Here is a 25,203-nt window from a genome sequence, read left to right as displayed (position 1 = left end):
GAATTCCACAGATTAACAACCCTCTGGGTGAACAAGTTCCTTCTCAATTCAGTCATAAATCTGTTCCCCCTAATTTGGAGATTGTGCCCTCTTGACCTTGTTACACTTGCCGTCTATTCCCTTCCTAATTTTATATGCTTCTACATGATCCCTCCCCATTTTTCGAAACTCCAATGAATATAATCCCAATCTACTCAGCGTCTCCTCATAAAACAACCCCCTCAACTCTGGAATCAATCTAGTGAACCTCCTCTGCATTCTCTCCAGAGCCAGTACATCCCTTCCCAAGGAGACCAAAATTGCACACAGTACTCCAGGTGTGGCCTCACCAGCTCCCTATACAGCTGCAACATAACCTTCCTGCTTTTAAACTCCATCCCTTTTGCAATGAAGGACAAAATTCCATTTGCCTGCCCAATTACTTGTTATACTTACAGACCAACCTTCTGTGATTCATGCACAAGGACACCCAGGTCCCTCTGCACAGCAGCATGCTGCAACTTTTTACCATTCAAGTAATAATCCTTTTTACTGTTACTCCTACCATAATGGATGACTTCACATTTATTAACATCATATTCCATCTGCCAGACCTTTGCCCACTCACTCAAAGTATCTATGTTCTTCTGCAAAGTTTCACATTTCTCTGCACACTTTGCTCAGCCACTCATCTTAGTGTCATCTGCAAACTTTGACACCCTACATGTGGTCCCCAACTCCAAATCACAGATATAAATTGTAAATAATTGCAGTCCCAACACTGATCCCTGAAGCACACCAGTACCCACTGATTGCCAACCAGAATAGCACTCATGTATCCCCATTCTTTGCTTCCTGTTAGTCAACCAATCCTCTATCCACGCTAATCCTTTACCTCTAACACCATGCATCCTTATCTTACGCAGCAACCTTTTGTGCAGCACCTTGTCAAAGGCCTTTTGGGAATCTAGGTACACCACATCCACTGGGTCCCCCTTGTCCACCTTGCTTGAAATGTCTTCAGGGAATTCCAAAAGAATAGTTAAGCAAGCCCTTTATGAACTCATGTTACATCTACCCAATTTCTGTCCATATACCTTGCTATTGCTTCCATGATTATAGACTCAAGCATCTTCCCCACTACAGGAGTTAAGCTAACAGGTCTATAATTCCCCTTCTTTTGTCTACCTCCCTTTTTTAAACAGTGGAAAAAAGCAAATGTGACACCAATCTGTTGGAACTGCCCCAGAGTCCAGTGAATTTGGAAAATTACCATAAGTGCACTTGCTACTTCTCCTGCCATCATTTTTAGTACCCTGGGATGTATTCCATTCGCACCAGGAGACCTGTCTATCCTTAGCTCTGTTGGCTTTCCCAACACGGCACCTTCCATGCTAATGTCTGTTTCCAGGTCCTCACCTACCTTCATCTCTTTGTTAATTACTGGCATGTTATTTGTGTCTTCCACTGTGAAAACAGACACAAAATAATCTATTCAATGCCTCATCTATTTCATCATACTCCTTCTTATCCTCTAAAGGACCAATATTTACTTTAGCCGCTCTTAATCATTTTATATATTTATGGAAACTTTTGTGATTTGTCTTTATATTCTGTGATAGTTTTTCTCATGTTCTATCTTACTTTTTTTATAGCTCCTTTTGTAGCTTTCTGTTGGTCTTTAAAGCTTTCCCAATCTTCTAGTGTCCCACTGAAAATTTGGCCACTTTGTGTGCCTTTTCTTTTAATTTCATAGAGTCACAGAGTCATAGAGATCTACAGCATGGAAACAGACCCTTCGGTCCAACCTGTCCATGCCAACCAGATATCCTAACCCAATCTAGTCCCACCTGCCAGCACCCGGCCCATATCCCGCAAAACCCTTCCATTTCATATACCCATCCAAATGCCTCTTAAATGTTGCAATTGTATCAGCCTCCACCACATCCTCTGGCAGCTAATTCCATACGCATAACACCCTCTGTGTGAAAAAGTTGCCCCTTAGGTCTCTTTTATATCATTCCCCTCGCACCCTAAACCTATGCCCTCTAGTTCTGGACTCCCCGATTCCAGGGAAAAGACTTTGTCTATTTATCCTATCCATGCCCCTCATAATTTTGTAAACCTCTATAAGGTCACACCCTCAGCCTCCAATGCTCCAGGGAAAACAGCCCCAGCCTGTTCAGCCTCTCCCTATAGCTCAAATCTTCCACACTTGGCAACATCCTTGTAAATCTTTTCTGAACCCTTTCAAGTTTCACATCTTTCTGATAGGAAGGAGATCAGAATTGCACACAATATTCCAATAGTGGCCTAACCAATGTCCTGTACAGCTGCAACATGACATCCCAGCTCCTGTACTCAATTCTCTGACCAATAAAGGAAAGCATACCAAATGCCTTCTTCACTATCCTATCTACCTGCGACTCCACTTTCAAGAAGCTATGAACCTGCACTCCAAGGTCGCTTTGTTCAGCAACACTCCCTAGGACCTTACCATTAAGTGTATAAGTCCTGCTAAGGTTTGCTTTCCCAAATTGCAGCACCTCTCATTTATCTGAATTAAACTCCATCTGCCACTTCTCAGCCCATTGGCCCAGCTGGTCCAGATCCTGTTGTAATCTGAGGTAACCCTCTTCGCTGTCCAATACACCTCCAATTTTGGTGTCAACTGCAAATTTACTAACTTTACCTCTTATGCTCGCATCCAAATCATTTATGTAAATGACAAAAAGTAGAGGACCCAGCATCAATCCTTGTGGCACTCCACTGGTCACAGGCCTCCAGTCTGAAAAACAACCCTCCACCACCACCCTCTGTCGATAACCTTTGAGCCAGTTCTGTATACAAATGACTAGTTCTCCCTTTATTCCATGAGATCTAACCTTGCTAACCAGTCTCCCATGGGGAACCTTGTCGAACGCTTTACTGAAGTCCATATAGATCACATCTACTGCTCTGCCCTCATCAATCTTCTTTGTTACTTCTTCAAAAAACTCAATCAAGTTTGTGAGACATGATTTCCCACGCAGATAGCCATGTTGACTATCCCTAATCAGTCCTTGCCTTTCCAAATACATGTACATCCTGTCCCTCAGGATTCCCTCCAACAACTTGCCCACCACCGAGGTCAGGCTCACTGGACTATAGTTCCCTGGCTTGTCTTTACTGCCCTTCTTAAACAGTGGCACCATGTTTGCCAACCTCCAGTCTTCCGGTACCTCACCTGTGACTATCGATGATGCAAATATCTCAGCAAGAGGCCCAGCAATCACTTCTCTAGCTTCCCACAGAGTTCTCGGGTACACCTGATCAGGTCCTGGGGATTTATCCACCTTTAACTGTTTCAAGACATCCAGCACTTCCTCCTCTGTAATCTGGACATTTTGTAAGATGTTACCATCTATTTCCCTACAGTCTATATCTTCCATATCCTTTTCCACAGTAAATACTGATGCAAAATATTCATTTAGTATCTCCCCCATTTTCTGTGGCTCCACACAAAGGCCGCCTTCCTAATCTTTGAGTGGCCCTATTCTCTCCCTAGTTACCCTTTTGTCCTTAATATATTTGTAAAAACCCTTTGGATTCTCTTTAATTCTATTTGCCAAAGCTACCTCATGTCCCCTTTTTACCCTCCTGATTTCCCTCTTAAGTATACTCCTACTTTCTTTATACTCTTCTAAGGATTCACTTGATCTATCCTGTCTATACCTGACATATGTTTCCTTCTTTTTCTTAACCAAAACCTCAATTTCTTTAGTCATCCAGCATTCCCTATACCTACCAGCCTTCCCTTTCACCCTGACAGGAATATACTTTCTCTGGATTCTTGTTTTCTCATTTCTGAAGGCTTCCCATTTTCCAGCCGTCCCTTTACCTGCGAACATCTGCCTCCAATCAGCTTTTGAAAGTTCTTGCCTAATACTGTCAAAATTGGCTTTTCTCCAATTTAGAACTTCAACTTTTAGATCTGGTCCATCCTTTTCCATCACGATTTTAAAACAAATAAAATTATAGTCGCTGGCCCCAAAGTGCTCCCCCACTGTCACCTCAGTCACCTGCCCTGCCTTACTTCCCAAGAGTAGGTCAAGTTTTGCACCTTCTCTAGTCGGTACATCCACATATTGAATCAGAAAATTGTCTTGTATGCACTTAAGAAATTCCTCTCCATCTAAACCTTTAACACTATGGCAGTCCCAGTCTATGTTTGGAAAGTAAAAATCCCCGACCATAACCACTCTATTATTCTTAGAGATAGCTGAGATCTCCTTACAAGTTTGTTTCTCAATTTCCCTCTGACTATTCGGGGGTCTATAATACAATCCCAATAAGGTGATCATCCCTTTCTTATTTCTCAGTTCCACCCAAATAACTTCCCTGGAATATCCTCCTTCAGCACAGCTGTAATGCTATCCCTTATCAAAAATGCCACTCCCCCCTCCTCTTTTGCCTCCCTTTCTATCTTTCCTGTAGCATTTGTATCCTGGAACATTAAGCTGCCAGTCCTGCCTATCCCTGAGCCATGTTCCTGTAATTGCTATGATATCCCAGTCCCATGTTCCTAACCATGCCCTGAGTTCATCTGCCTTCCCTGTTAGGCCCCTTGCATTGAAATAAATGCAGCTTAATTTATTAGTCCTACCTTGTCCCTGCCTGCCCTGACTGTTTGATTCACTTCTGTTCTCAGCTGTACCCGTCTCAGATCGATCTCTTTCCTCACTATCTCCCTGGGTCCCACCCCCCCCCCCCCCCCCCTCACCCCCCCCACCTTACTAGTTTAAATCCTCCCAAGCAGTTCTAGCAAATTTCCCTGCCAGTATATCAGTGCCCTTCCAATTTAGGTGCAATCCGTCCTTCTTGTACAGGTCACTTCTACCCCAAAAGAGATTCCAATGATCCAAAAATGTGAATTCTTCTCCCATACACCAGCTCCTCAGCCATGCATTCATCTGCTCTCTCCTATTCCTGCCCTCACTAGCTCGTATCACTGGGAATAATCCAGATATTACTACCCTTGAGGACCTCCATTTTAAATTTCTGCCTAACTCTCTGTAATCTCCTTTCAGAATCTCAACCTTTTCTCTTTCTACATAGTTGGTTCCAATGTGGACAATGACCTCTTGCTGGCCTGTTTTTGGAGTTAAGTCTCTTGATTAAATTTAAAATATAAGCCATAGCTCTTAATTTAACCTGGGGCAGTGTTTGTCGAGGAATAAGATGGTATTATTTTCTGGGTCTGTAGATTATGAAGGAGCGAAAATGGCCTTTGCAGTGAGATGTACTTCTTGTCAGATGTGGGAGTTTAAAGAGAGTTTAATGGTTACTGCAGATTATATCTAACATAAATGCTGTTGGATGCGAATCTTATTAGATTGAGTGGATCGGTTGGAGAGACAGATAGAAGCGATGAGGAATTTGCAACAGCAACAGTATGTGATGGATGGCAGTTATAGGAAGGGGGGAAAGTCTCAGATACAGTCACATAGATGGGTTAACTCCAGGAATGGTAAGAGAGGTTGGCACCTAGTGCAGGAGTCTTTTGTGGATATACCCATTTCAAACAGGTATGCTGCTTTGGAAAATGTAGGGGGTGATGGATTCTCAGGGGAATGTAGCACAAACAGCCAAGTTTCTGGTATTGAGACTGGCTTTAATGCAACGAGGGGCATGTCGGCTTCCAAGAGATCAATTGTGTTTGGGGATTCTGTAGTCCGAGGTACAGACAGACGTTGCTGTGGCCAGCAGAGAAAAAGCAGAATGGTGTGTTGTTTCCCTGATGCCAGGATCAAGGATGTCTCAGAGAGGGTGCAGAATGTTCTCACAGAGGGAGGTTTGCTAGCCTCCCTTATTTCCTTAGACACCCATGGCAGATTACCCATTTTCTTAAAGTTCGTCCTTTTTACTGGAATATACTTTTGCTGAGCACTTTGAAAAATTGCTTTGAAAGTCCTCCACTGCTCGTCACCTGTCCCACAATAGTCTTTGTTTTCAGTTTACTTTAGCCAACACCTCCCTCATCGTGTTGTAGTCTCCCTTGTTTAAGTACAGGACCCTGGTATTGGATTTTATCTTTACACTCTCCACCTGTATTCTAAATTCAACCATACTGCCATCGCTCCTTCCAAGAAGATCCCTTAACAAGTGTGAGAATGTATGTGTATGTGAGAGAGTGTATGTGTGTGTGAGACAGAGAGAAAGAATGGAATTGTGTGGGTGTGAGAGAGTGGGGAGAAATCCAGGAGGGTCAGTATCCAGTGGGGTGGAATCCAATGGACAATGGATCCAGTGAGGTTGCAAAACTAACACTGAAAATACAGAGCAGTGAGTAGAAACATTGGTGGAAAAGCTGCTAAACCCCTGGGTGAGGAAAGGTCAGACACTTACCAAAACACTGGGATCGATCTTCATCAACTAGGAATCCAGGCTCACACACACATTCAAATGACCCAACTGTATTGGTGCAGCTCCCACGATCACAGACACCTGGCTGTGTGCACTCATTAACATCTAACAGGAATGAAAGGAACACCGAGAAATGGATTAATGAAGGGGAAACTCGAGAGGGAGGTGAGGGGAGGAGAGGAGGGAAAAAGAAGCATTGAGAGACAGAGAGAAAGGGAGAAACAGAAAGATGGGAGAGAGGCAGAGGGAGGTAGAGGTGGGAGAGACACATTTATGGAAACATAGTGAGAACAGGAGATAGGGGAGAGAGAAGGGATAGAGAGAAAGAAACAGAGAGAACACAGAAAAATTAGAAGGAAGGGAGACAGAGGAAAAATGAAAGAGCAGGAGTGAAGATTGTGAGAAAATAGTAAAATGAGGAGTGAGAGAAAGAGAAAGTCAGAGGAACAGAGACACCAAAAGCTAAATGGTGACTTCATACAATCCCCATGTTTAACAGATTTCCCTTTTTTAAGTTGAAGGACCCACACAAAGAAGCAAAGGTGCAGGAACTCAGAAAAGGCGAAGTTCAGGCTAACCAGGAAACAACTCAGAGTTAGAATTCCTGACAAACAAAAGCAAAGGAAAACTCAAAACCAACAAGAATGGAGGGAGAGAAAAGTGTGAGATAGAGGGTGGGAGAATCAAAAGGAGTTGGGGAGAGAGGGACAGAGAAAGAGAGGGAGAAGGAGGGAGAAAGAATTCTCATAATGAAGTGGGAGAGTTATGACATGGAGAATGGAGTGAAAGCAGGAGAGAGACAGTAAAGGAGAAATATTAAAATTCATGTAATGGAATAAATGCTGGATAATGTGGGTGTCTCACCGAGACAGGTGGAGAGATCAGCAGATGTAGTGAATCCCTCAGCACAGAGACAGGTGTAGGATCCAACACTATTCAAACATTCCCCATATGGAGCACAGAAATCTCCCTCAAAACATTCATTGATATCTAAAAAAACCATAAACAAAATCTCACAGCAAATCCACATTAGCTCTTTTACTTTACTCATTTTTAGAAAAGCTATTTTTGAGATAAAATTGACAGTTACTTGGATAAATTCAAATTAAAAGATGAAAGACAACACACATTTGTTAAGGCAATGTGATTGAGTTTTTGGATGAGGTAATATGATGCACACGGATTTCCAAAAGGCATTTGATACAGTGTGACACAACAGACCTGACAGCAAAGTTACAGCTCATGGAATATCAGGGACAGCAGTAACATGACCATGGAATTGCTCCAGTGATGGCCAACAGAGTGTGATGGGAAATATTTGAACATTAAACAGGAGGACATTACACAGTGTTAGGATTCCTGTTTTTGCTGACTGACATTAATGACCTAGTCCTTGGGTGCATAGGGCACAACTTCGGCACTTACGCAGAACACAAAGTTTGTGAGCACTGTGAACCGTGAGGAGGAGAGTAATAGATGTCAAGAGGACATAGGCGCCCCTATGCTGGAATGGGCAGATAAAATTTAACACATAGAAAGTGTAAAGGGATTCATGTTAGCAGAGGAACGCAGAGAGACAATCTAAAATAATGAGTACAATTCTGAAATGGCTACAGGAGCAAAGAATTCTGGGTGTTTATATATCCAGATCATAAAACGTTATCAAAAAGATTGAGAGCTTGGTTAAAAAGTGCATGGAATCCTGAACTTAAGTAATAGGGGAATTAAACTCCATCTGCCACTTCTCAGCCCATTGGCCCAGCTGGCCCAGATCCTGTTGTAATCTGAGATAACTCTCTTCACTGTCCACTACACCTCCAATTTTGGTGTCATCTGCAAACTTACTAACTGTATCTCTTATGCTCGCATCCAAATCATTTATGTAAATGACAAAAAGTAGAGGACTCAGCACTGATCCTTGTGGCACTCCACTGGTCACAGGCCTCCAGTCTGAAAAACAACCCTCCACCACCACCCTCTGTCTTCTACCTTTGAGCCAGCTCTGTATCCAAATGGCTAGTTCTCCCTGTATTCCGTGAGATGTAACCTTGCTAATCAGTCTCCCATGGGGAACCTTGTCAAACGCTTTACTGAAGTCCATATAGATCACATCTACTGCTCTGTCCTCATCAATCCTCTTTGTTACTTCTTCAAACAACTCAATCACGTTTGTGAGACATGATTTCCCATGCACAAAGCCATGTTGACTATCCCGAATCAGTCCTTGTCTTTCCAAATACATGTACATCCTGTCCCTCAGGATTCCCTCCAACAACTTGCACACCACCGATGTCAGGCTCATCGGTCTATAGTTCCCTGGCTTGTCTTTACCACCCTTCTTAAACATGTTTGCCAACCTCCAGTCTTCCGGCACTTCGTCTGTGACTATCGATGATACAAATATCTCAGCAAGAGGCCCAGCAATCACTTCTCTAGCTTCCCACAGAGTTCTCGGGTACACCTGATCAGATCCTGGGGATTTATCCACCTTTACCCATTTCAAGACATCCAGCACTTCCTCTTCTGTAATCTGGACATTTTGTAAGATGTCACCATCTATTTCCCTACAGTCAATATCTTCTATGTCTTTTTTCACAATAAATACTGATGCAAAATACTCATTTAGTATCTCCCCCATTTTCTGCGGCTCCACACAAAGGCTGCCTTGCTGATCTTTGAGGGGAGAAAGTGAGGACTGCAGATGCTGGAGATCAGAGCTGAAAATGTGTTGCTGGAAAAGCGCTTTTCCAGCAACACATTTTCAGCTCTGATCTTTGAGGGGCCCTATTCTCTCCCTAGTTACCCTTTTGTCCTTAATGTATTTGTAAAAACCCTTTGGATTCTCCTTAATTCTATTTGCCAAAGCTATCTTATGTCCCCTTTTTGCTGAAACTATTCTTTGATTTATAAAGATGCCTTCTGCACCTCATGGCAATTATTCATTTTCCACATTTAAAGGCAGGTTTCTGACAGAGAAATGTATAATCCAGAACCAACTCAGCTGAACTGTGCAAACGCTCACAATGATCATTCCACAGCAAGAGAAACATTCATTTCTGTCACTCCTTTTACATGCTCAGGATGTATCAGTAGCTCTCCAGCAAACACATTATTACAAAAGTGTAACCACTCCAGTAATTGAACAATCAGACAATTGTGCACAACAGGATCCCACCAAACATTACTAAGTTCAGCAAAGACCTCATTCAATTCTGTGCACAGAATGTTTTGGAATGCTGGAAGAAACTGCATATATTTCAGTATTGGTTTCAAATCTTCTACAGCTGAGCACAGCCTCAGTTTATGGAACTCTGGGACATTGTCAGTCTGAGTCAAACCTGCACATCGATTGCTGTCAGCACTTTGCCGATATCCAGGGTTACAGTCACATTGGTACGAGCCCTCAGTGTTGACACATCTTCCAGAATTCCCACACGGTGCAGCATTTGCACACTCGTCAATATCTGTAATGATAGATAACCAATCAGACTGCACTGGGCAGAGTTTAACCCTGACATCCGATTGCTTCTTTCATAGGGTGGGAGTACATCTAACAGGGAGCTAGGCTGCCATGTGGCCTGACAGTACAATGGCTTAACGATAATAATATTAATGATAAAGATGTGCGCTAATCTTGCAACAGGAGAGTGGAAGGTTAACCTTCTACCTGACCCCATGCTATAACTTGTCCTTGAAGTGTTTGATGGGGACAGTGTAGAGGAAGATTTACTCTGTAGCTAACCCCATGTTGTCCCTCCCCTCGCAATGTTTGATGGGGGATAGTGTAGAGGAAGCTTTATTTTGTAGCTAGTCCCATGCTGTCCTTGCCCTGGCAATGCTTGATGGGGACAATGGGAGTGGAAGCTTTACTCTGTATCTAACCCTGTGCTGTCTCTGTTCCTGAAGAAGGGCTTATGCCCGAAACGTCGATTCTCCTGTTCCTTGGATGCTGCCTGACCTGCTGCGCTTTTCCAGCAACACATTTTTCAGCTCTGTCTCTGTCCTGGAAGTGTTTGATGGCGCAGTGTGGAGACAGCTTTACTCTGTATCTAACCCCGTGCTATCCCTGTCCTGGGAGTGTTTGATACTGCATTTCCCTCCTGCCTCTGGATATTGTTACCATTATTTGGTTTCAGGCTTTAAGTAAAGTCAAGGCCCTTATTACCTGAACACTTGCGATTCTGGATTCTGTAGCCATTTGGACAGGGCAGACAGCGATATGATCCCACTGAATTCACACACTCTGCATTTGGACAGGTGGAAATATCCAGACACTCATCAATATCTGAAAAGGTGCAAAAAGTAGGGAGAACAGACTGAATTTAGAAATTTGCCGTCCAAATCAATCTAAATATCATTAACAAGACAGAATGTGTGTGTGTGTGTGTGTGTGAGTGACAGACAGACAGAGAGAGACAGAGAGAGAGAGAGACAGAGAAAGAGAGAGCACGAGAGAGAGACAGATAGAGAGACAGAATGAGAGAGAGAGAGAGAGACAGAGCGAGAGAGAGACAGAGACAGAGAGAGAGCGCAAGAGAGAGAGACAGACAGAGAGACAGAGAGAGAGAGAGAGGGAGGGACAAGTCGAGAGTGTTCACAAGTGATTCTGGGACTGTAGGCGTGAGGTCTGATGCTTTATCTTCATTTTCTTAATGTTCTGATGGTGAATATTTTTATTCTTCTTTCTGTAACAATGATGTTCTGCCCATTCTCCCAAATCCCAGCTTTTGATCAATTGATCTCTGTGACCTACCAACCTTTCTTGGAGCTTCTGGATTTCAGATCATCAAAACGTGACAATCTCAAAAACCCATTTGCCACCTCATGAGCAACAAGTCTTTGTATTGGACTCTCAGCTCCAGTCTCTTGCTTGATCCTTTTTTTAAAATTCATTCTCGTGATGCAGAGGTAACTGAGAAGGCAAAGCATTAATTACCCACAGAGCAGTCTCAGAGTCAACCACATTGCTGTGGGTCTGGAGTCACATATAGGCCAGACAGGATCAGGATGGCAGTTCCCTTCCCTAACGGACATTAGTGACCTCGATGGATTTTCCTTGACATCATTATTAGATTTTTACTGAAGTCAAACTCTGTCATCTCAGCAGATTCAAACCTGGGTCTTTGGATAAATATCCCAGCAATAATACTAAGAAGGTTGTTGCTTCCCCCCAAGTCTCACCCTGCCACACCCACAATCATCTGTCAGACACTCCATGGCCCTGATTTCTTTTTTTCTGATATTGAGTTTTTGAGGTGGGAGGTGAATACAACGTTGAAAACTCCTCATGCTGCCGGATTTACAATGAGGACAAATTATTAATTACCCACACAATCCGTCCCGTGAGAATTGGCTGAAAACCCCTTGGAACAGGCACAATGGAAACTGCCGACTGTGTTCACACAGTGCCCATTGAGGCAGGGCTGAGGTCTCACTCTACATTCGTCAGTATCTACAGGAGAGACACAAACCATTAGCCATCCGCCTCAAAATCAAAACAGCCCATTAGATCGAAGTCCCCACCGAGGCCCACACACAAGCTCAATGTACCCTCACTGCCTTCTCCCGACCCCCACCCCCCTCCTGTACTCTCGCAGTGCCCCCCCTTCCTCCAGCCTCCGCACCCCATTCCCCTTCCAATTACTCTCTGATACCTCCTCCATCACCCCACAGGATGGGAGCTAGAAGTTCCCCCCCCTTGGGTAATTTGGCCTCAGTACCCCCAGAAGCAGCAAATCCCGTCTCTAAGCCAGTTAAACTGGACCCCAGTGATGAATAAACACCAGTCTCGATGACAGCACTGATGGCCCCTGCTGCTTTGCTGAGCGCAGTTCGACTCTCTGCTCGGCTTCACTCACCAACACAACGTGAACGTTCGGTGTTCAACTGGAAACCAGTGTTACATGCACATGTGTAACCAAGCTGCCGTATCACACAGCGTCCCGGCCCACAGATCTGCGGCATCCGATGACAGATGTGAACCTCAGGAACTGCAGATCGAGAAGAACATAGCAACAGTAAATACCATTGGGAGTGAGAGTCAGAGAGAGAGAGACAGAATACAAGGAACGGAATAGAGTTAGCAAGTGAGAGAGGAAGACTGGGCAAGAGAAAGACAAATGGTGGAAGAGAGAAAATATAACAAGGAAAGAGATGAGCAGAATGGGAAAAAAAAGAAACGGAGAAGAGGAGGAAAGCAAAGAGCTGGAACAGAATGGGGAAAGTGAACAGGAAGGAAGCACAAAGTGACAGCACGAGAGAGAGAGAGAGAGACATAATGACAGAGCGAGGGAAAAGGATAGATAATGAAAGGAAGGAAGGAAGGAAAGAGGACACTCTGTATACAAGGAAACCCCACACTGTATACACCAGGTAAAAGGAACTCCCACACTGTATACACTGTGTACAGGGACCCCCCACACTGTATACACCATGTACAGGGGTGCCCACACTGTATACACTGTGTACATGGAGCCCTCACACTGTATAAACCGTGTACAGGGACACCCCACACTGTATACACCGTGTTCAAGGAGCCACCACACTGTATACACGGAGCCCCCCCCAACACTGTATACACCGTATACACGGAGCCCCCACACTGTATACACTGTACATGGAACCCCCACACTGTATACACCCTGTACAGGGACCCCCCCACACTGTATACACCATGTACAAGGAGCTCCCACACTGTATACACCGTGTACAGGCAATCCCCCACACTGTATACACCATGTACAGAGACCCCACCACACTGTATACACCATGTACATGGAGCCCTCACACTGTATACACCGTGTACAAGGTTCCCCCACACTGTATACACCGTGTACAAAAAGACCCCACACTGTATACACCATGTACAGGGAGCCCCCCCCCCCACACAGTATACACCTTATACAGGAAGCCCCCATACTGTATTCACTATGTACAAGGAGATCCCACACTGTATACTCCATGTACACGGAGCCCTCCCCACTGTATACACCGTGTACAGGGAACCCCCACACTGTATACACCGTGTACAGGGAACCCCCACACTGTATACACCGTGTACAGGGAACCCCCACACTGTATACACCGTGTACAGGGAACCCCCACACTGTATACACCGTGTACAGGGAACCCCCACACTGTATACATCGTGTACAGGGTGCCCCCACACTGTATACACGGAGCCTCCCCCACACTGTATACACCTTATACAGGAAGCCCCCATACTGTATTCACCATGTACAGGGATCTCCCACACTGTATACACCACGTACAAAGAGCCCCCCCACCACTGTGTACACCGTGTACAGAGAGCCCCACACTGTATACACCGTGTACAGGGAGCACCCACACAGTATACACCATTTACAAGGATTTCGCCCCTACCCCCCCACACAATGCCTACACCATGTACAGGGACCCCTCACACTGTGTATACCATGTACATGGAACCCACACTGTATACACCATGTACATGGACCCCACACACTGTATGCACCGTGTACAGGACCCCTCCCCACCACACTGTATACACCATGCACTTGGAACCCTCACACTGTATACACCGTGTACAAGGTTCCCCCACACTGTATACACCATGTACAAAAAGACCCCACACTGTATACACCATGCACTTGGAACCCTCACACTGTATACACCATGTACAAGATGCCCCCACACTGTATACACCATGTACAAAAAGACCCCACACTGTATACACCATGTACAAGATGCCCCCACACTGTATACACCGTGTACAAAAAGACCCCACACTGTATACACCATGTACAAGGAGCACCCACATGGCAAAGAATGCAGCAACATTGCGAGATTGACAGAGGACCTAGATGAAACTGTAACTGATTTGCCTGTCAGATTGTGGAAACCGAGGTATCCTCATCAGGGCATGGGGAGTCAGTGGGTGGGGACTGAGTATGGCAGGGACTGAGTGGGGCAGGGACTGAGTGGGGCAGGGACTGGGTGGGGCAGGGACTGAGTGGGGCAGGGACTGAGTGGGGCAGGGACTGAGTGGGGCAGGGACTGGGTGGGGCTGGGACTGAGTGGGGCAGAGACTGAGTGGGTGGGGACTGAGTGGGTGGGGACTGTGTGGGGCAGGGACCGAATGGGCGGGTCTGAGTGGGGCATGGACTGAGTGGGGCATGGACTGAGTGGGTGGGGACTGAGTGGGTGGGGACTGAGTGGGTGGGGACTGAGTGGGTGGGGACTGAGTGGGGCAGGGACTCAGTGGGGCAGGGTCTGAGTGGGCGGGGACTGAGTGGGTGGGGACTGAGTAGGTAGGAAATGATTGGGGCATGGACTGAGTGGGTGGGGACTGAGTGGGTGGGGACTGAGTGGGTGGGGACTGAGTGGGTGGGGACTGAGTGGGGCAGGGACTCAGTGGGGCAGGGACTCAGTGGGGCAGGGACTCAGTGGGGCAGGGTCTGAGTGGGCGGGGACTGAGTGGGTGGGGACTGAGTAGGTAGGAAATGATTGGGGCATGGACTGAGTGGGTGGGGACTGAGTGGGTGGGGACTGAGTGGGTGGGGACTGAGTGGGTGGGGACTGAGTGGGGCGGGGACTGAGTGGGGCAGGGACTGAGTGGGGCAGGGACTCAGTGGGGCAGGGTCTGAGTGGGCGGGGACTGAGTGGGTGGGGACTGAGTAGGTAGGAAATGATTGGGGCAGGGACTGAGTGGGTGTGGACTGAGTGGGCGGGGACTGAGTGGGCGGGGACTGAGTGGGCGGGGACTGAGTGGGGTAGGGACTGAGTGGGCGAGGTATGAGTGGGCAGGGACTGAGTGGGCGGGGACTGAGGCGGCATGGACTGAGTGGGCGTGGGCTGAGTGGGCGGGGACTGAGTGGGCAGGGACTGAGTGGGCGTGGGCTGAGTGGGCAGGGACTGAGTGGGGCAGGGACTGAGTGGGGCAGGGACTGAGTGGGGCAGGGACTTAGTGGGTGGGGGCTGAGTGGGCGGGGACTGAGTGGGCGGGAACTGAGTGGGCAGGGACTGAGAGGGCGGGGACTGAGAGGGATAGGGACTGAGTGGGCGGGGACTGAGTGGGCAAGGACTGAGCGGGCGTGGGCTGAGTGGGCGTGGGCTGAGTGGGCGGGGACTGAGTGGGCAGGGACTGAGTGGGGCGGGGACTGAGTGGGGCGGGGGCTGAGTGGGCGGGGACTGAGTGGGGCGGGAACTGAGTGGGGCAGGGACTGAGTGGGCGGGGGCTGAGTGGGCGGGGACTGAGTGGGGCGGGGACTGAGTGGGGCGGGGACTGAGTGGGCGGGGGCTGAGTGGGCGGGGACTGAGTGGGGCGGGGACTGAGTGGGCGGGGACGTTGTGGGGGCGATGTTGTGGTCGGGGACTGAGTGGGTGGGGTCTGTGTGGGGCAGGGACTGAACAGGCGGGTCTGACTGGGGCTGGGACTGAGTGGGGCGGGGACTGAGTGGGGCAGGGACTGAGTGGGTGGGATTGAGTGGGCGGGGACATTGTGGGTGGGGACTGAGTGGGCAGGTACTGAGTGGGCGGGGCTGAGTGTGTGGGGACTGAGTTGGTGGGGCTTGAGTGGGGCAGTGTCTGAGTTGGTGGGGACTGAGTGGGCAAGCACTGGGTGGGTGGGGACGGTGTGGGCGGGGACTTAGTGGGTGGGGACTGATTGGGCTGGGCCGTAGTGGGCGGGGACTGAGTGTACCTGTACTGGGTGGGCGGGAACTGAGTGGGTGGGGACTGAGTGGGTGGGGATTGATTCGGCGGGTACTGAGTGGGCGGGAATGTAGTGGGCGGGGACTGAGTGAGTGGGGTTTGAGTGGGTGGGGACTGAGTGGTCGGTGATTAGGTGGGTGGGAAGAGAGTGCATGTGAATGGTGCGTGGAGAGAGACCGTGTGGGGAGATAGGGTGTCGGTATCCAGTGCTCACAGACTGAATGCATGGGTAGTGTGTATACAGGGACTGTGAAGGGAGTGAGTGCGTGGGGGGTGTACGCAGGGAGGGCGTGAGTGTGCGGGGAATCTACACAGGGACTGTGTGGGGAGTGCGTGCACGGGGAGTGAGTGCGCAGGGAGTGTACACAGGGACTGCGTGGGGAGTGAGTGCGTGGGAAGTGTACGCAGGGAGAGCGTGAGTGTGCGGGGAATCTACACAGGGACTGTGTGGGGAGTGCGTGCACAGGGAGTGAGTGCGCAGGGAGTGTACACAGGGACTGCGTGGGGAGTGAGTGCATGGGAAGTGTACGCAGGGAGAGCGTGAGTGTGCGGGGAGTGTACACAGGGACTGCGTGGGGAGTGAGTGCGCGGGAAGTGTACACAGGGACTGCGTGGGGTGTGAGTATGTGGGGTGTGTACACAGGGACTGCGTGGGGTGTGAGTGCGTGGGGTGTGTACACAGGGACTGCGTGGGGAGTGAATGCACGGGGAGTGTACACAGGGACTGCGTGGGGCGTGAGTGCGTGGGGAGTAAGTGCACGGGGAGTGTACACAGGGACTACATGGGGAGTGAGTGTGCAGGGAGTGAGTACACAGGGACTGCGTGGGGAGTGAGTGCACGGGGAGTGTACACAGGGACTGCGCGGGGAGTGAGTACACAGGGACTGCGTGTGGAGTGAGTGCACGGGGAGTGTACACAGGGACTGCGCGGGGAGTGAGTACACAGGGACTGCGTGTGGAGTGAGTGCGCGGGGAGTGAGTACACAGGGACTGCGTGGGGAGTGAGTGCGTGGGGAGTGTACACAGGGACTGCGTGGAGAGTGAGTGCGCAGGGAGTGAGTACACAGGGACTGCGTGGGGAGTGAGTGCGCAGGGAGTGAGTACACAGGGACTGCGTGGGGAGTGAGTGCGCAGGGAGTGAGTACACAGGGACTGCGTGGGGAGTGAGTGCGCAGGGAGTGAGTACACAGGGACTGCGTGGGGAGTGAGTGCGCAGGGAGTGAGTAAACAGGGACTGCGTGGGGAGTGAGTGCGCAGGGAGTGAGTACACAGGGACTGCGTGGGGAGTGAGTGCGCAGGGAGTGAGTAAACAGGGACTGCGTGGGGAGTGAGTGCACGGGGAGTGTACACAGGGACTGCGTGGGGAGTGAGTGCGTGGGGAGAGAGGCTGCAGGGACAGATTGTGCGGGGAGAGAGAGTGTGGGGAGTGAGAGCGCGGGGAGTGAGTTGGCTCTTACAGATCTGGGAAGAAGTTGCATTTTTTGCTACATTTGCTGCTATTCTATACTCTCAGAGTCAGGATAACTGTCTCAGTTTATTCACTGTGACAACCTCCAGCCTTTCAAGTGATAGAGCACCTGACCCTTTGAAGGAAAATCAGTTCAATCCAGCAACAAATCCATTGATGCAGAGCTCTGACCAGAAAGGAACAGGAATTTGGAAACAGGGTGGGCACAATATCCATCCCAACAGCAACACAAAGATTCTGACACAGAAAGCAAAGCAAGAGTTGGAAGTGTTTAAAGATGGCGAATGTGGCAGCTTGTGAATCTATTTGCCTTGTTTCTGAAGTAGGAGTTGGACACAAACCTGGTCGGGAGGTCCTGGGCACAGCTGCTGTTGTGGGCGATGTCCTGGCTACGCTTGTTGTCTCTCTCAGCCTTGGAGCTGAGGTGGAAAGAGAATCAAAACATTACAGTTCCCCTCTGGTACCCATCTCAAACATCCCCCCTTTTCACACATTCCATCCTTCCCCTGCTATCCCCTTCTCCCCCAGCCTCCAATCCCAATTTCACCCTCATCTACATCTTTCCAATCATTCCCCCTTCACCCGCGTGCTATCCTCTCCCCACATCCCTCCACCCTTGATCCTGCAATGACCTTGAACCTACCCTGTGTGGGTTGAACAATTGGTGCTGAGGTACTGGTCAATGATGCTTGATCCACATTTGTGACTCCTCGGTTCCTCTCCCCCAATCCCTGGTTACTGTAGCGGAGATCTGACCGGATGTAATGATATCCAGAACCTGCGGGGCAAATCTCCCGAAATCCCTCTGAAGGCAGAAATTGAAATTTAGAATCTTAAAACATCCAGAATCTGTTTGAAAGCCCAGTGTGAATATGTCAAACAGCGATGATGCTTCAATCGCACTGGCACTGATGGTGTACTTGATCCAGCCAAAACAGCCCCGATTGAGTTCAAACATCAGTAGGGCAAAGTGCGAGATTTGAATAATCATATTTAGTCATTTGTGAGCATAATGTGTCATAGTGAGAGGTCAGAAACCCAAAAGTACTTAGAGACTGACTGAATTTTTAATTGCAATGTGTTTTTCTGAACAAAAATAACAGGGTCAAAAGGGGACTGCAGATGTAAATTCTGTACAGTTGCTATCTGGAGAGAGACCCTGGAATGTCATACTGATATAGTACAAGGATTCTTCAAAGGGATGGATTTAAAAGGGAGAAAGACATGACAAACTAAACTGCAATCCCCTGGGAGTTATCTCAGAAGATGTGAACATGATGAGAAAAATAGGCAGCAGATTGTTTTGTCTCTTCCCCTTTTAAGAATACACAAGAACAGGGATTAAAAGGCAATTGAATCCTGGTCTGTGTGTGCCAGTGGACAATAATGTGTTTGCGTATTTGTGCTTGGGTACTTACTAACACACAGCATAAACACGAGTCTGAGAACCTGTGTGTTGTGTGGTCACAGTTAAAGTGAAGGTCAGCTGTTACTTTAAATGCTAGAAGCCATTTAGTCAGATCACAGGAAACAGGATAGACTTCAACTATTCTGCAAAACCAAGAATCTCAAATTCAGTTGTTTGAATGTGCAATGTTCCATGTTTCATGAATGACTGAGAGATTGAACCATTTATCTTTAAACGTATATTTTTATTACACTTCATTCTCGTTTCTAATTGGTGTTTGATGCACTGCACTATTATTTCTTCTTGCGTTTAGTAACTAACAAAATTACTCTATCATTATGTCAAGAAAGTGCAGTTAAATTGGCTCCTTTTAAAGCATTAATTCATATGGTCTGTGAGAAAGGACCCCACTGGGAAAGGAATCCTCTTTAAATGAACCTGTTGTAACCAACTCAGTGCAGCAGGAGAATAAAGGTTGGGAGCAATTTCATTCCTCTTCACTCAGGAACTTAATAATTCGGTGTACAGTACTCTGTTTGGAACTAGAACAAATTGAGTAAAGTTGCCTTCGATCTGGTTTGTTATTTCACCAGAGGCATGAAGCTGCTCATGATAAAAACTAGCACCTACACCCTGCCTCTTGGGAATCTTCAAACCACTCAAGTCCCATATGTAACTCCAGGCCCACATTGCGGTTATGATCTGAATTCCACATGGTCCACTGAACAAACCATTGGCAGAGTTTGGTCTCCAGTATCCCTTTGGGGTCTAGATTCCCAAAACAAAACCAAGGCCTTGACTCTGGAACAGACAGATTTCCAGCAGGTCGAGGGAGGGAGACTCACTAACATCAAATCACACAAACCCAAGCAACTGTGATAGCAACCATCTCCATTCACTGCCTCCTGCCAAATCCCCCCAGTGTTTCTAATGTTTCTGAACCTGACACTGTAACCTGACAGAGTGTTGCTTTGTTCCCTTCCCTCTGCCTCACTGCAGAAACTGAGGAAATTTATTTCCCAGACAGGGCTCTTGTCACAATGCAGAACAATATCACAGAATTATTATGGTACAGAAGGGGGCCAGTGGTCCATCGTGCCTGTACAAAATCTATGACATAGTGCCAATCTCCTGTCCTTTCCCCATTTCCCGACACACTATTTCTATCCAAATAATTATTTAATACCCTCTTGAATTCTTCAATTGAATCTGCCTCTATCAGATTTCCAGGTAATGTATTCCATGCCCTAAATACTTGATGCCTGTAAATGTTTTCCTTACATAACGCTTTGCACGTCTCTTTAAACCTACGTCCTTTCACTCTAGTTTCTTTCCCTATCTAGTCTATCCAGCCCACTCAGCCCCCAAACAAATCCTCTCTCAGACTTCCCCTCTCCAAGGGAATAGTCCCAACCTCTTCAATCTATCCTCACAACTGAGGTTTCTCATTCCTGAAATCATTGTTGTAAATCCCTTCTGCACTCTCTCCAATATATTTGCATCTTTCCTTGACACTTTATTTATTTCTCCCATTATCATCAACCCAATAACACCCACCCTCTCGCCCCAGGTGCCCAAAGATCAGTGGGTCAAGCATTGGTCTATTCATTCACACAACAGAAACTTGCTGCCCTCTCATCTGTGACTCAAGGGATGGTCAATGATGTCACTTCTTCCATCACTCCTTCATTACTCCCCTCACAGTCACCTTGCTGTCTCTCTTATCCCCTCTTATACTCTCTCTCTGATACCCTCCTCCTCCTCCTACCCTCCTCCTCCTACCCTCCTCCTCCTCCTACCCTCCTCCTCCTCCTACCCTCCTCCTCCTACCCTCCTCCTCCTCCTACCCTCCTCCTCCTCCTCCTACCCTCCTCCTCCTCCTACCCTCCTCCTCCTCCTCCTACCCTCCTCCTCCTCCTACCCTCCTCCTCCTCCTCCTACCCTCCTCCTCCTCCTCCTACCCTCCTCCTCCTCCTACCCTCCTCCTCCTCCTCCTACTCCTCCTACCCTCCTCCTCCTCCTACCCTCCTCCTCCTCCTCCTACCCTCCTCCTCCTCCTACCCTCCTCCTCCTCCTACCCTCCTCCTCCTACCCTCCTCCTCCTCCTACCCTCCTCCTCCTCCTACCCTCCTCCTCCTCCTACCCTCCTCCTCCTACCCTCCTCCTCCTCCTACCCTCCTCCTCCTACCCTCCTCCTCCTCCTCCTACCCTCCTCCTCCTCCTCCTACCCTCCTCCTCCTCCTCCTACCCTCCTCCTCCTACCCTCCTCCTCCTCCTACCCTCCTCCTCCTCCTACCCTCCTCCTCCTCCTCCTACCCTCCTCCTCCTCCTACCCTCCTCCTCCTCCTACCCTCCTCCTCCTACCCTCCTCCTCCTCCTTCGTTCCATTTATCTCATTCATCTCTTTTCTTTCTATTTTTCCTACATTCAACCCCTTTTGCTCCACTCTTCCCCTTGCAGTCTCTCACTCTTTACTCACACTCTTTCCCTCTATCCCCTACCTATTTTCCCCCTTTCCTGTCTCACTTCCTTCCCAACTGTATAGCCCTCTGCAGTCAGAGGTCAGTAAGGTGCTGGCCATGGGTAACTTCCTGATTACCTGTGAGCGGCGATGGGCACTTCAGGCACTCTGTTCCCCAGGCTTTCCCCACTCTGCTGCAGCAACAGATCTGCTTCGTGATGTTCTGTCCCACGGGCAGGGAACAGGATCCACTCCTCCAAATCCGATAACAAGGTCCTTTGGTTAATGAGATCACCTTCTGCGCTGAAACATTGAAACCGCAGCAAGTTACTCAGTAAAAACACAGGAGTTGGAGTAGGAATGGTTCGCCACTCTTCTTCAGTCTGGAGAACCCCAAATAGGCCCCCAGGTGATGTGGGAAATCTCCCAGACTCATCTTGTCCTCACAGTCACTCTTTAACAAGTTTGTTGCAGCATAAAGTCTGCTGTTTTCCTACTTCCCAACATTAATGTGGTCGTGTTACATCTCAAAGCCCATTGGCAACAAAGCTTTAAAAGACATACTCATCTCATCATCACATGTGAACCAATATTATGAAGGTGCCAGACTCCACCTTACTGCGTACACTAGTAGCATGGCATGCCAAGGTTTCTCCTAGCCCATATACAACAGAGCCTGTGATTGTAAGGTGTGTGTGTAAATGCCCATAATTGTCATAAACATCCATTGAGATTCTCAATATGATGTTACTCATACAGTCAAAAAGATAAGGACACAGACTCTTCAGTCCAACTCATCCAGGCCAACCATATATAATAGAAACTTACAAGATAATACATGGCTTGGAAAGGGTGGGCGCTAGGAAGTTGTTTCCGTTAGGCGAGGAGACTAGGACCTGTGGACACAGCCTTAGAATTAGAGGGGGTAAATTCAGAACAGAAATGCAGAGACATTTCTTCAGCCAGAGAGTGGTGGGCCTGTGGAATTCATTGCCGCAGAGTGCAGTGGAGGCCGGGACGCTAAATGTCTTCAAGGCAGAGACTGATAGATTCTTGATGTCACAAGGAATTAAGGGCTACGGGGAAAATGCGGGTAAGTGGAGTTGAAATGCCCATCAGCCATGATTGAATGGCGGAGTGGACTCGATGGGCTGAATGGCCTTACTTCCACTCCTATGTCTTATGGTCTTATGGTCTTATATCCTAAGAGAAGAAAGTGAGGACTGCAGATGCTGGAGATCAGAGCTGAAAATGTGTTGCTGAAAAAGTGCAACAGGTCAGGCAGCATCCAAGGAGCAGGAGAATCGATGTTTTGGGCATCAGTCCTTCTTCAGGAAATCCTGAAGAAGGGCTTATGCCCGAAACATCGATTCTCCTTTTCCTTGGATGCTGCCTGACCTGCTGCGCTTTTCCAGCAACACATTTTCAGCTCTTATATCCTAACCCAATCTAGTCCCATTTGCTAGCATTTGGCCCATACCTCTCTAAACCTTTCCTATTCATATACCCATCCAGATGCCTTTTAAATGTTGTAATTGTACCAGCCTCCACCACTTCCTCTAGCAGCTTGTTCCATACACACACCACCCTCTGCGTGATAAAGTTGCTACTTAGATCCCTTTTAAATCTTTCCCCTCTCACTTAAACCTATGCTCTAGTTTTTGACTCAGTCACCACAGAGAAAAGACATTGTCTATTTGTTCTATCTATGCCCACATGATTTTATAAATCTCTATAAAATCGGCACGGTGGCACAGCGGTTAGCACTGCTACCTCACAGCGCCAGAGATCCGGGTTCAATTCCCGCTTCAGGTGACTCTCTGTGTGGAGTTTGCACATTCTCCCCATGTCTGCATGGGTTTCCTCTGGGTGCTCCGGTTTCCTCCCACAGTCCAAAGATGTGCAGGTCAGGTGAATTGGCCATGCTAAATTGCCCATAGTGTTAGGTGAAGGGGTAAATGTAGGGGAATGGATTTGGGTTGGTTGCTCTTCGGAGGGTCGGTGTGGACTTGTTGGGCCGAAAGGACTGTTTCTACACTGTAGGGAATCTAATCTAAGGTCACCCCTCAGTCTGAAATACACCAGGTAAAATACTCCCCAGCTATTCAGTTTCTCCCTGCGGCTCAAATCCTCCAACCCTGGCAACATCCCTGTAAATCTTTTCTGGACCTTTTCAAGTTTCACAACATCCTTCCGATAGCTGGAAAACCAGAATTGCATGCAGTATTCCAAAAGTGGCCTAACCAAAGTCCTGTATGGCTGTAATGTACTCACGTCTAGTTCTTACCTCATCAGGTATGAAAACCCGAAAAAAGGTAAAAACCTAACCCTAATGCTACCTCTTCATCTACAGCAGATGGTGAGAGCAGAACAGATCAAGGTTAACAGTGATGGCCGTTTACAAAGAAACAGCTCCCAGATTCCAGATCCCAGAGCTCACATCATGGTGGCAATGCAGGTTAAATAGTGGGAGCTTCTCGTAAAAAGCTCCAAAATATCATTTGCAGATCCTCCAAAACACCACTGAACTACACAAGATGAGCCTTACACTCAAGGATTCAGAAGACTAACAGCAACAAACTTTTGTGTGTGAATTATCACAAATTAAATAGCCACGAGGCAATTTATCTCTTTTCTACTTCACATACAAAAACCTCTGTATCTCTTTTATTAAAAAAAAAGTATAGTCTGCTTCTTACAGACTAAAGAAGTAAAAATGGCAATCAAAATCTAAGGTTAGGATAAAGGTTTGAGAGAGTGAGGGATAAGTCACTGCATTGTTTAAAGCAAAATTAAATTTATATTGGAAACTGACAGAGGTACAGGTTATGGAGAGTGTGAGGCAGTAGAATTAGTTTGAGATTGATACAGCATTGAGGGGAGAGCAAGGGACATTGGGATTACATTGGTATGGGAGAATATGTTGGTGCAATTAGTTTGAAGACTGCTACAGACCTTTGGGAGGGATTAGGTTGGGGATTAGTACAGCGCTGTAGGGACAAAGTGGGGCAGTGAGATTCATTTGGGGATTAGTACAGGGATATGGGGAGGGAGTGGGGTAGTGGGATTAGGTTGGGGATTAGTATAGTGCTATGGGGAGAGTGTGGGGCAGTGGGATTAGGTTGGGGATTAGTACAAGGCTATGGGGAGAGAGCACGGGGCAGTGGGATCAGTTTGGGGATTAGTATAGGGCTATGGGGAGACTGTGGGGCAGTAGAAAGAGCTTTTGACTGCTCTCGTTGTTGGTTATAATTGACCAAATTTCCTATTCCTAATTTGTAAACTTCAATTCCATGGTCCCCTAGATGAAAGCTGCTGTAATTTCGGAAGTTGAGGGTGGAGCTATTGCCTGTAGAAAACTGGCTGGTAGTTTTGGTGATTGTGCTCAATGGTTACAAGGCGTTGTGTCTGTAATTTCTGATCACTTACAGATGCAGCGGCTCTTGGAGGTGTCCTGCACAAACCCTTGGCTGCATACACAGCGGTAGCTGCCTCTCACGTTCAGGCACTTTCCATTTTGACAGATTCCTGGCAGGGAGCACTCATTGATATCTGGAAGAAGCAGAATGAAAGAGTTGACTATATGCTCATAAAGTTACCCTCTCCAACGGGTGGGGAGGGAGCAGCACCAGGTCAAAAGCTTATTTCTAGTCTTATGTTTTATGAGTGCTACAGAAGTGATGGTTGAGCTCTCCAGGTGATTGCTCTGCAGTAAATTTTCATGCCTCAATTATTTTTATAAGAAATTAAATCAGTCTTCAGGGAAGGCCAACAGTAAGTGAGGTGGCA

The 25,203-nt window shown here is 47.5% G+C and overlaps 1 protein-coding gene across 5 annotated transcripts in view; it reads right to left on the bottom strand.

Moving 5' to 3' along the window:
• Positions 1-25,203, bottom strand: part of LOC140454655 (latent-transforming growth factor beta-binding protein 4-like) — a 146,803-nt gene that overhangs the window by 34,477 nt on the left and 87,123 nt on the right. For all 5 annotated transcript variants that reach the window (XM_072549581.1, XM_072549582.1, XM_072549583.1 and 2 more), the window contains 10 exons: positions 24,844-24,966; positions 21,553-21,717; positions 18,189-18,350; positions 17,887-17,964; positions 12,243-12,374; positions 11,711-11,836; positions 10,550-10,669; positions 9,723-9,848; positions 7,249-7,374; positions 6,367-6,489 (listed from right to left, as the gene is read on the bottom strand). In XM_072549581.1, coding sequence (XP_072405682.1) covers positions 6,367-6,489; positions 7,249-7,374; positions 9,723-9,848; positions 10,550-10,669; positions 11,711-11,836; positions 12,243-12,374; positions 17,887-17,964; positions 18,189-18,350; positions 21,553-21,717; positions 24,844-24,966 — 1,281 coding nt within the window. The remainder of the gene's footprint in view (positions 1-6,366; positions 6,490-7,248; positions 7,375-9,722; positions 9,849-10,549; positions 10,670-11,710; positions 11,837-12,242; positions 12,375-17,886; positions 17,965-18,188; positions 18,351-21,552; positions 21,718-24,843; positions 24,967-25,203) is intronic.

This window comes from Chiloscyllium punctatum, chromosome 29 (genome assembly GCF_047496795.1).
Source record: "Chiloscyllium punctatum isolate Juve2018m chromosome 29, sChiPun1.3, whole genome shotgun sequence".
Lineage (NCBI taxonomy): Eukaryota > Metazoa > Chordata > Chondrichthyes > Orectolobiformes > Hemiscylliidae > Chiloscyllium > Chiloscyllium punctatum.
The sequence above is the reverse complement of the archived record's forward strand: the minus strand, read 5'-3'. Positions and strand labels throughout refer to the sequence as shown.